Below are 12,393 nucleotides of genomic sequence, written 5' to 3'. Positions count from 1 at the left end.
TATCATTTCCTTCACCCTCTCATTCTCCCCTGACCCCCACACCAACCACCACCCCATCCCATTTCTGCTGCCAGGGAGGGTGAGACCTTCCATGGGGAGTCTTCAAAATCTGTCATATCATTTGGAGCAGGGCCTAGGCCCTCCCCGATATATCTAGGCTGAGAGAGTATACCCCTATGTGGGATAAGCTCCCCTACTTATTTATTTTATAACAGGCAAATAATATTCCTACTTAAAAAGTTCCATTTTTTTATCCATTCATTTGTAAAAGGACATCTATGTTGTTTCTAATTTCTGGCTATTATTAATAGAACAGTAGTGAACATTGTTAACCAAGTGTCTCTCTATTATGATGAAGCATCTTTTGGGTACATGCCTAAATATCTAGATCTTGAGGTAGATTGATTTATATCTCTTTATGGAATCACCACACATATTTCCGTAGTAGGAGAGCTAGAATAATCTTTACAGAACAAGTATTCCAATCTCTTTTCTTATGAACAGAGAGAATAGGTAGTATAGTATCATTGCATTGATACTTTACCTGAAGCAAAAGGATAGATGCCTTATCCAGTGTACAAAAACATTTATAGTGTACTAGAATAAAAACTAATTTTTCATCATTACCCAACATGCGTTGATGTGTGTTGTACCTGTGAAAGTTTTAATTAAAAAGATAGGTACTATCTTTTATTTCAGATACTTGCTAGGAACTACCTTCTCACATACTGTAAAATTGTGGGGTTTTGTACTCTTTATACTTAATAATTATCAGTTGATGTATATGTCTTGTGCCATATGATAAAATTAAAGTGAGTTATCTCTTGAGGACAAAATGTTCTCCTTTACCTAATGTTCCTATCATAATAGCACAAAAATTAAACATTTCATGTATGCACTGTTTTGGCTAATACAGGTCATTGAATCTCCAATAGGCAGAGTGTAAGAAATAATCTGTTTTTTTTTTTTTTTATTTTACATATAGATCCCAGTTCCTCTCCCTCCCTCCATCTTACCCTCTCTTCCCCATCACATGTGCCCTGATCACCCTCCCCTCCCACCCACCCATCCCCACTCCACATGTAGGGTTATGCCATCTAAGTGGGTCATGTAAATCTGACAAGACATTTGAAGTAGGGACTAGGACTTCTCTCCTGTCTCTAGGTTAATGGAGTATCCCTCCATGGGGCATGTGTCAGCAAGGTCCTTTTGTGCACCAGGAATACATCTCATTATCAGGGAAGAGCAGTTATGGTAACCTTTCCACAGTTATTCAAATTGTTACTTGGAGTCAGTTTTGTTGGTCTTTATATATATCTTTAGGTTCTGTTTTCTCTTCAATCCAAAAATGACTCCCTCTTTTATTCTCTCTCTCTCTCTCTGTCTGTCTATCTCTCTCTCTCTCTCCTGTCTTCTATTCCTATGCTGACTTAATCTTCTTAGTAGCAAATGCTTTCCTTTACTCCCCTTCAATTTCGCCTAGTTCCCTCTCCATTCACTGCCCTCTACTTCCTATGTGCTCTGTGGAACTTGTCGCTTCCCTCTTCTGTGAGGAATCTTATATGAGTCTCTTAGAATACACCTTGTATCCTAGTTCCTCTGGCAGTGTGAATTATGGGCTGGTGATCCTTTGCTCTAGGTCTAAAATCCCTATATGCACAAGTAGTTTTATATGAATAAAACTTTGTGAGTTTTTTTGTAGTGTAATCTATTTATTTTGATTGATACACTTGGCTTTACTTCATTTTATGTCCATTTCAGTTTTCCATGTTGGTTACAACCTGTTAAATTGATTCAATGATCCAATAACATAGAACTTGTAGTCTGAAAACTATTTTTCCTTGACTCATAGCATCTCTCTAAGCTCTTATGAAAATTCCTATATTTCAGGATTGTGGTTATGGAGAAGGTGGTGATGCATATTGTACAGCCTGCCCTCCCCGAAAATATAAAAGCACCTGGGGACATCACAGGTGTCAGACTTGCATTACATGTGCTGTCATCAATCGGGTCCAGAAGGCCAACTGCACAAATACCTCTAATGCTATCTGTGGAGACTGTATGCCCAGGTAAGCCTACTCAATTGTATCAGTCCTTCTGGGATTTCTTAAAAATATTTGATGTCCCTTATCATCCTACCTCTTAGACTTTACTAAAAGTATTCTGACTACCCATGTCACACTCCATTTAAGATATATGAATGGGAAAGCCATATCTTTCTGGCTATATATGTATGTATGTATGTATGTATGTATGCATGCATGTCTGTATGTGTATGTATCTGGCAATTATTTTTTTTAGATAGAATTCTGTTGGCCTATTACTAGCATTTCTTATGGGCTAGATGTCTTAAATATTAACCCATTTCTATTAATCTAAGTATTTCCACATTGTGTTATCTTACCGGAGAGAGGGGCCACTATTCTGCTCTCTCTGTCCTACATCTTGACTCTCCTCCCTACTACTTCCCATATCCTCCTTGTCTCCTAGTTCCACCTATCTTGCTTTCCTATTGTCCAACAATGCTTTATTCATTAACCAATATGAGAAACATATTTACAGAATGACATCTCCCATCATCTCATCTTTTCTGTCTAAAATAAAAAGAATGGTTTTATCCTTAACATAGCAAAATATAACACAAAACAGTTATCAAATAAGAACCACAGTTAACAATATTTAGTTCAGCAATTATTAGCAATATTTAAACAAATCATTCCATTATCTATCCTATTTTTGTGAGTCTAAAGTCTTATATATAACTTATCTTTAATCATAACTAAGGAAAACTATAAACATAACTATCTGTCTTCAACTCCATCAAAACCACAGAAGGATAACATATAAGCTCTAGAAATGACAGAGACAACTCATTGCCTGGCCAATCACCCGAAGTTCTTCTGTAATCTTCCATCTTCAGCCCATAGGCCATAGTGTGTCTGGCAGACAATTCAGCAAAGCAGGAAACTTTAAACTGTCCACCTGTATTGGCAGTTTATCAGTCACTTTACTCTGTGTCCTGCAGACTGTCTGCCAGACTCTTCCATGAAGCAGGAACTCTGTAGCAATGTCCATCTTGAATCAGCTGTCACTTTTCTGTGGGTCCTGCATGTCCAGTTTATACAGCATAACATCAAACAGTCCAGACAAGAGCAGTATCTTGTCCAAATGGCTAGTCTTGTCATATTTGAAGTAAACTTTATAATGTGTTTCTCCAATGTCCATCTTCCTTTCTGACACAGGTGGTGTTGCCAGGAGCAGTTGTGCCTCACTGTTAAGAAAAACCCTAAACCATTTTAAATGCCATATTCTGTAGGTCTTTGAAAGGTTTGAAGAATGCCTATCCATCTCAAATACATCTTGAAAACCTAACTAACTTAACTCTAAGTTTTAACTATCATAGGTAACTATCTATAATCTATGTTAAATTATACATTATATTTTAAATGAGCTATATAAACATAATAACTAAATAAGAGGAAAAATATACATATCACAAAATTGACCTTAAATTTGTATCAATAAGTGAAAATCCATTCCAAAACAAAGTGTTCATATCTATACCATAATTCCCTTTTTACCTTTAAATATATTGGTTGTGACCATTAACCATTTAAACCAAGCGTATTTAAATGAAAGCAAATATTTATAGACAATATTTGGGAATTTGGGCATCATTTTTTTCCAAACTACTTCCTGCTGGTAAAGGGTGCTGTCACGGGGGATCCTAAGAAGACACAGATATCTTGGCTGTAGTCTGCAAGGCTGCAATGTCCTAACTGCTCTCTCTGTCCTACATCTTGAATGTTGGATCACCATGAACTCTGTTTCAGGGGGTCTGGCTTGATCAAACCACATTAGTCTGGAAGGAATCCACAGCTTTTCATTTTCTGTGAAAACAAAAATAGAAATCCTTTTCCCAGTAACCTGTCCTTGAACTTAAATTTTGGAGTCAAAGCATTTTTAAAATATATAAACTGAATTAATCCAGCAGCATTTCTTTTATCAGTTGTTATTTCCTCAGCAGTCAAGCAATTTAAAGACAACAGAATAGGGTGTACTATCCACAGTTTTTCTGTGCTTTTTACATGGCTTTTTTTATTACTCTGTTTTTTTTTTTTTTTTTTTTTTTTTTTACTTTTTATTGTTTCATTTTTTTGAGACAGGGTTTCTCTGTGTAACTTTTATCTGTTCTGGAATTCACTCTGCTTAGCAGGTTTACTTTGCAATGACAGAGATCTGCTTGCCTCTTGTCTCCCGAGTGCTGGGATTAAGGGCGTGTGCCACCACACCCAGCTCCTCACTGTCTTTTTAAAACCATTTTAATCCTTTTCTCTCCCAAGCCTACATATATTTTAGAATACACTCTAAACCTTTATTGCTTTTTCTTTATATGAATCTGTCTTTACTGAAAATCTTTATCTTTTTCTGGCCATGAGTCTTTATCTGGTAAATAACAACATTGCTAAAATTAAAGTCATAGCTGTGTTAGCCACTGTCTATCCAAGATGGAGGCAGGTATTTTTACTGCCAGAACTGAGAGCTGTGCTCACGGCCTTGGCCTACGCTGCCATTCAGCAGCATGTTGCTGGCTTGGAGATGTGGTCACTGCCATTGCCAGCTCTCGTACACACCAATGTATTGTTAGCAGAGTTTCTTAAAAGCCATGTGGTTTTTTGCCGCTTATGCTGAGTCAGGAAATCTCCCTTAAAGGAGCTGAGCAAATCTTTGCTTGTCTCACTCAAAACAGAGTCCAACCCAGGAAAATGCCATAAGTAAGGAGTATGGTTTTGCCTGCCGGCCTGGACCCACTGAGGCACTAGCCCCAAATAACACACAGAGATTCTATATTAGATATAATTCTGTTGGCCAGTTTACTAGTTTCTTATCGGCTAGCTCTGTCTTAAATATTAACCTATTTCTATTAATCTAAGTACTTCCATGTGGTCTTATCTTACCAGAGAGAGAGGCTGCCAGCGTTCTGCTATCTCCGTCTTCCATGTTGACTCCTTCTTACTACTTCCTCGAATCCTCCTTGTCTCCTAGTCCCGCCTATCTTGCTTTCCTATTGGCCTACAGTGCTTTATTCATTAACCACTATGAGAAACATAGAATGACATCTCCCATCAAATTTCTCTAGGGCTGGATTTATAGATACGTATTGTAAAATCTGGCTTTGTCATTGAATATCTTTTTTTCTCAGTTTATAGTGATTGAGACTTTTGCTGGGTATAGCAATCTGGGCTGGCATCCCTGGCCTTGAGAGATTCCATGGAGAAGTCAGATGTCATTTTGATACACCTGCCTTTATATGCTACCTGGCCTTCTTCCTCTGCTGACCTTAATATTCTTTCTTAATTCTGTACATTAGGTGTTTTGATTATTATGTGTCAAGGGGCCTTTTTTCTTTGGTCCAGTCTATTTGTTGTTCGGTATGCATCTTGTAATTTCATAGGCATGTCCTTCTTCAGATTGGGAAAGTTTCTTCAATGATTTTGTTGAATATGTTTTCTGCACCTTTGAGCTGGGCTTCTTCACCTTCTTCTATGCCTATTATTTTTAGGTTTGGCCTTTTCATGGTGCCCCACATTTCCTGGATGTTTTAAGTTAAGGATTTGCCGGATTTAAGATTTTCTTTGGTCGATGAATCTGTTTCCTCTAGTTTTGCCCGAGATTCTGTCTTTCATCTCTGTAAGGAGTAAGTTTTTGCTGGTCTTGTCCTGCCACTGCGCCAACCCCAATGAATACACTGAAACTCTGTATTTGATATAATGCTTTTGGCCAGGTACTAGTTTCTTATCAGCTAGCTATGTCTTAATTATTAACCCATTTCTATATATTTCCACGTGGTCTTACTGGAGAACGGGGCCGGCAGTTCTGTTCTCTTCTCCCTTTTCTCCATCTTGACTCCTCCTTACTCCTTCCTCTTTCCTCCTTGTCTCCTAGTCCCTCCTATCTTTCTTTCCTATTGGCCAACAGTGCTTTATTCATTAACCAGTATGAGAAACATATACAGAATGACATTTCCCATCATATTGTATTCTATTGGTTATGTTTGCATCTGTAGTTCCTGATCATTTGCCCAGTTTTTCTATTTCCAGCATTCCCTCATTTTGTGTTTTCTTTATCATCTCTATTTCAGTTTTCAAGGCTTGAACTGTTTGAATTGTTTCCTTCGCCTGTTTGATTGTTTTTTCTTGGCTTGCCTTACTTTCTTTAAGAGATTTATTCATTTCTTCCAATTTTTGTTTGTTTTTTCTTCCAGCTATTTCAGGGATTTTCTCATATAGTCTTTGAGAGCTTCTATTATTTTTATGAAGTTATTTTTTAAGTCGTTCTCTTATACCTTATCTGCTTTGGTGTTTTCAGTTCTAATTGGTGTAGAGTCCCTAGATTCTGGTGGTGTCCTGCTTGTCTTTCTATTTTTAGGTATTTTCTTTTATTGCCATCTTCTCATTGCATCTTCCAGTGGGTGCGGGTAGAGTCTCTCTGTCTCTGTGCTACTCTCCCAGTGGGCGTCGGTGGGTCAGTAGTTCGATGTGTGTAGCTCTGGGTGGTCCAAGCTCTCTAGGAGTTCTCTGCTCCTGTAGGGGCCCGGTGATGGGGTCAAATATCATTCAGGCAGGGACTTAGGGTGTCCCTGAGAGGATAGATGGGTCTAGTGTGTTCAGTGCAGATCCAGGAAGTTCTCCATAGGCAGAGGGGACATGTTCTTTGGCCCAGTGATAAACCAGAGCAGTGCAGCAGTGGGCTCACTAGGGCACAGGGTGAGGGGAGGGCAGGTTCTGGGTGGAGTGGTTTTGGGGTCAGAGTACTAGGAGTGTTCTCTTCAGCATAGGCCATGTGATGGGGATCAAAGATCAGGCTGGAGGGGACTCAGGGTGGTCCCACAGGGATTGTTGGGTCTCCAGCAGAGGTCTGGCTCCACTCAAAAGCTCTTTAATTGTGCTGATATTCTGCCTAAAATTTAAATTAAAATGTTGCTTTAGATAGATTGCACATAAATCATGAGGAAATTGGTATCATAATTGCTTTCCTGTTTCATGTCCTTAGCTACCCTTTTGGCTATATAATGTGATGAATTAGGAAAAAGTTGTACTGAATCACTCATGTCAGAAATTTCACACGTGTATGTATGCTTCTCATCAAAGAAACACGAAGGAAAGCCTGTTAGACATTCTTTATGATCTCAGGAAACAGTGTTACAAGTCAATTTTTTGTTTCATCACTCTGCCATTCTTTTCTTCTCTGATTACAGGTTCTACCAAAAGACACGCATCGGGGGACTGCAGGACCAAGAATGCATCCCATGTACAAAGCAAACTCCTTCTTCTGAGGTTCAGTGTGTGTATCTATTTTTTTTTCCTGTCTTCCCCAAACCTCTTTTTTTCAACAAAGTCAGTAGTCTTCTTTATTCTTGTAGAATGAAAATATTCTTTAGTACTCCTTCCATTGGAGTCCTGGTAAAGACAATCAGCTATGATTTAACTCCAACTTTTCAGCTTTCAAACTCGTTGAAACTCATTTCTCTTGTCTTAAAAATTAAATCTAATGAACATATTTTTATTCATGCTTGATGACTTGCTTGACTAGGTTTGATGGAATAATGAATGCTATTATGTATTTTTTAAAATATTAACATTTCTACATTTATTAATTGCTAGTAGAGTCAATATTGCTATTAGAGGCAATATACATGGTATATGGACTTCCTAATATCTTAGACCACATCAGAATCTGAAAAAAAAGTAGAATCTCGTAGTCTATGTCCATCTCATTTCACATTTACTTGTTTGTCTGAGTCACCATAATTTTTGTTTATCTTCTAAAAATTCTTTAAATTAATGGTTTGTCCCTACAAATTATAATAAATAGAACAAACATTGCAAAATACAGATAAGTATAAAAATATAAAGTCCTAAATTAGCTGAGATTTCTAGAAAATAAATCTTAAAATTTTGTATATTTCCTTCAGATTTTTAAAAGAAAAGACATAATAAACTTTCCTTTGTTATCCTTTCTGAGTCATCTTCATTCCTTCCCACTATAGAAACAACCACTTTCCTGAAATTTTAAGCAGCCTTTTATTAGGCTATCCTATGCTAATAAACAAATCCCATGTTTCCTTTCATAAGGAAAAGCCTTCTAATATCATGTGCCTGTGATTGCGAGACTAGGTAATACCTAGTTCCTTGTTATAAAAAGAAATAATCAAGATGTATCAGCTCTTAAATGAATCTAGAAGTGACGTACATTGTTTTCACTCAAAGTACATTGGCTGCAAGTATGTTGATATCTTCACTGTAAGGGTGTAAAAGAATACAGAGAGTGTGTGGTTATTTCATAGACATATTCCTCTGCTGATTACTGTTTAAATGCTAATATTATTTCATGTATATTCATATTATTAGACAATACGTACTAGTATTTTATTCTTTACAATATTTTCTGTAAAAGTCATCAAGCTATTCTTCACTTTTTTTCTGCACTGAGTTATTTAATTAATTAAAGGTCCCTTATGATGTATTAAGGGTAAATCAGGATTTACTGATCTAGTATTTACCTATGAGCACCTTAATTTAGTTTTATTTTTTATGTTATATTACTAAATATAGCATGAATGAAGCACAATAATAGCATATTTTGGTTAGTCATGCTAATTTATTCTGTGCCTGAAGCTTATGAGTTCTCCTTTTTTTTCATTATAATTTTACCTATTTTCTAATAAGAACCTAGCAGCCCTGATAGATATGACCTAAATGAAGAGATGTGGCCAAGGAACTTTGGGGCCCTTGTCTGTTAACTGCCCACATTAACTGACCACCACCCCCATTGTTCTGTTTTTGTTGTTCCACAGGTACCTTCCAGTTGAGCTTGGTGAAGGTAGATGCCCATACTGTTCCTGGTAAGGAAGCCACACTTGTTGCACTGGTAGGCAGTCTGCTGGTGGTATTTGCATTAACCTTCCTTGGACTCTTTTTCCTCTACTGCAAGCAGATTTTCAACAGACATTGTCAGTGTGGTAAGTGTGTCTGCTTAACATTTCACATGAATTAGAATTAAGATAAATTTTTTGGTAAAAGGAATTTTTCTGACGTTATAAGTTAATGGACCTTCTCTGCCACATTGGAAAAACCCAGGAATGATGCTCTGATATCATATGAAAACTATCTGGAATGGCATAAAAAACATGGGTTGTCAAAAGTGCTGGGATGTACCTGGTTTATTGGACTGATTTAAGTTTGAAAGTTTCCCTTAGTTGGAAATCACTTGGTAAAGAAATCTAGAGACCAAACACTATTTTTAAATCATAATGTAACTCAACCTATCTATCTATATTCTTTGGGTTTACTTAATTTTAATCTTCAAAATGATAGATGGGTTGGCTAAGTTGTTTAAACTGCTTTCTGTATTATGTATTAATAGATTCTGAAGAATCAGAATTGAAGAGAATTTGGCTATATCTGAAATATGACTAATAGAAGTTAATGAGTTATACAGTAAATGCTGTCAATATAGTATTTTCCCAAAATGGAATAACTAAAATCATAGTGTTTTGTCAGCATTATTATATTTTTCTGTCTTCCAAAATACTGCTGCTCCAGGAGATATGGCCCATGCCATAGGAGATGACTACATGAAAATCAAGATAGATGATCATGTTCAAAGTCTTGATAACACTTTGACTTTTATCAACTTCATCTATGAGCCAATAATAGTAAGACTGAAAGTTAGGTCATTAAGGAGTAAATATAAAAGAGTTGGAATTATCAGGACTAAATAAGACATTAGAATCCCAGACAAGAATACCAGTGTTCAATGCAGCTTCAGTGCAATTAGTGGAACCAAGAATTAAGCAGGGATAATGAAAAAAAAAAAAAAAAAAAAAACTAACTCAGACTAATAAATAGACCTGAATTAGTAAAAGAAAAGATAGAGTTTACTAGATGCAGAAAGTGTCAGGATTCCTTAACTTAATGGACACTGTGCCTGAAGCAACACTTTATATTGGCTTCTGTTTGAGTTGGAAAATTCTTTTAAAATAGAGCTTGTTTAGTCAGTTTGGCTCTAGAAACTACCAGTGACTTATTTGCATGTACTCAATGCTTAGCAAAGATGAATCTAGCATTTCATGAGATAGAGTGTTTCCCTCTTGATTCTCAATGTCCCTCTTCAACTCTACTTCAGTCTCCTTAAATTTACTCTGGTAGCTCTCAAGTTAAGATAATGGTGGATCACTGTATACCTGTTTCATTGGCCATTCAGTCTTTTGAAGGTGGTATGTAAAATAAAAATTCCTGCCCAGTCTTGGAACATGGGTTATGAAGTGTTTGGGTCCTGTGTCTCAGTAAGGTGGATGTGATGAAACACATCTAAGAACAGCCTTGGGAGAGAAAAATGAGTAACTCTTTTTCTAGCCTAAGGATGCAATGTAGTATCTTCCTGCAAGCATGAGGATGGATAGCTTCCTAATGATTTCCATATGAGAAAGGAGTTTATTACTACCCACGGACTGACACACATTCTAGTGCTTTGCAGTGAATGTTAATTTGGTGTGAATTAAACCCAATGCAGATGCAGGAAAAAGGCATGGGATTGTGACATACGGAAGGATCATATTCTAGGAATAAAAAATCAGTTATTCTTTTCCTTCTTTTTGTTACAACAGCAAAACTCTCCAAATTTTCAAATAATTCAGAAATTTGTGATTTTTTTATGAAATTTTCTTATGCATATGTAAATAATTTGAACAAACTGCAGAACCACAACCACAATGGGGATACAAACAAACATACACTAATATTGAGTCAGATTCATGCATGAATGATGGGTTACTTACCTTTATCATTGTTGTAACAATTGTTACAGATTTAATGGATTTTCTCAGTTTCCATAGCTCAGAAGATAAGCAGGATTTCCTGGATCTTAACAAGTCCTAAATCAAGAAATTAATAGGACTATGTTTCTGTATATTCTAAAGAATCTGCTCCTTTATGAATTTATAGAACTAAAGTCCTATTTTCTGGGTGGCTACCAGCTGAAGGTCATGTCCAGCTTCTAGAGCAGTGGTTCTCAACCTGTGAGTCGTGATCCCTTTAGGGCTCAATGGGTTGCCTAAGACCAGCAGAAAACACAGATATTTACAGTATGATTGATAACCAGCAAAATTATAGCTATAAAGTAGCAACATGAAGGAGTGTATTAAAGGACTGAAGCATTGAGAAGGTTGAGAAGGCTGCTCATATATACTTTTTTTTTTTTTTTGGCTCATGGCTCTTTTCTATTTCTAAAACTAGGAATGGTATATTGGGTTTTTACGCCATACCTCTATAGTGTGCTCTGTCATTTTTGCCTTCTGATATGTCTCAGGATGCATCTAGTAACCTAGAAAAATGAAAATAATTAAAATGTTCATCATTAATCATTGAATAAAAATCATGATTTTTAAGGGCGTTTGTGAACTCATCTGTATAATTCAAGATAATCTTTGTATTTTAACATCAATTTCCATAAATCTGATTGTGTGGCTCCTTTGCCATATAGGATACAAAGATTATGGAACAAAAGGGCACATTACAATATCTTTTCTACAAGGCATTTATCTCTTTCCTACTAGCATCTGGCCTACTAATGCAGTACACCAATGAAAGTATGTTTCTGAAATATGCTCTGGTCCTCCAGAAGGGAAGTAGAACTCTGGCTCCTAGAACACCTCACCCCTCTTTATTTTGTGCTCAGGAAGAGGTACCCTGTTGAGAAGAGAACTTGAATTTGGGTGACTCAATGGCTTTCTGCTTCGAGTTGCAGGAGGTTCGTTGCAATATGAGGCTGAGAAGGCAGTGGAGGAGGATTCTCTTTTCCCCATGCCAGCTGGCCAGGAGACCAGGTCTGAATTTCCAGTGAATGAGAGCATCTTTGAGATCAAGCCACTTAACTCCATCCTGGATGATGACTGCAGCTCCACTAGTGGCTTCCCCACCCAGGAGTCCTTTACCATGGCGTCCTGTGCCTCAGAGAGCCATTCTCAATGGGTCCATACCCCAATTGAATGTACAGAGCTGGACCTGCAAAAGTTTTCCAGCTCTGCCCCTTGTACTGGAGCTGAAACCTTGAGGGAGAATACAGCTGGAAGCTCCAGCAGGCTGCAGCTCCATGCACCTTTTGAAGCTCCCAGACTTTGACTCTACTAAGGTGAGCTAGAAAAGTGTGGTTAAAAGCCCAGAAAGTGTGGGCCACTCTCAACAAATTTCCAACACCAGTTCTATTGTATGGCAGGGCTTGGGCGGAGGACTGGCAGGAAATTAGGCTGATAGAAGTCGGAGAGGCAACAGTTGTAACACTAAGCTTTTGAGCTAATTTTACATCAGACCTGTAAGCCAATGATTGTCTACA

At 37.3% G+C, this 12,393-nt stretch overlaps 1 protein-coding gene across 3 annotated transcripts in view; it reads left to right on the top strand.

The window, feature by feature from the left end:
* Positions 1–12,182, top strand: part of Eda2r (ectodysplasin A2 receptor) — a 51,250-nt gene extending 39,068 nt beyond the window's left edge. For all 3 annotated transcript variants that reach the window (XM_051179164.1, XM_051179166.1, XM_051179165.1), the window contains 4 exons: positions 1,891–2,069; positions 7,259–7,344; positions 8,858–9,022; positions 11,809–12,182. In XM_051179164.1, the coding sequence (XP_051035121.1) occupies positions 1,891–2,069; positions 7,259–7,344; positions 8,858–9,022; positions 11,809–12,182 (804 nt within the window). The remainder of the gene's footprint in view (positions 1–1,890; positions 2,070–7,258; positions 7,345–8,857; positions 9,023–11,808) is intronic.
* Positions 12,183–12,393: the final 211 nt, after the last annotated feature.

Source organism: Phodopus roborovskii, unplaced genomic scaffold, assembly GCF_943737965.1.
Source record: "Phodopus roborovskii unplaced genomic scaffold, PHOROB, whole genome shotgun sequence".
NCBI lineage: Eukaryota > Metazoa > Chordata > Mammalia > Rodentia > Cricetidae > Phodopus > Phodopus roborovskii.
This window is presented reverse-complemented; position numbering and strand designations above follow the sequence as displayed.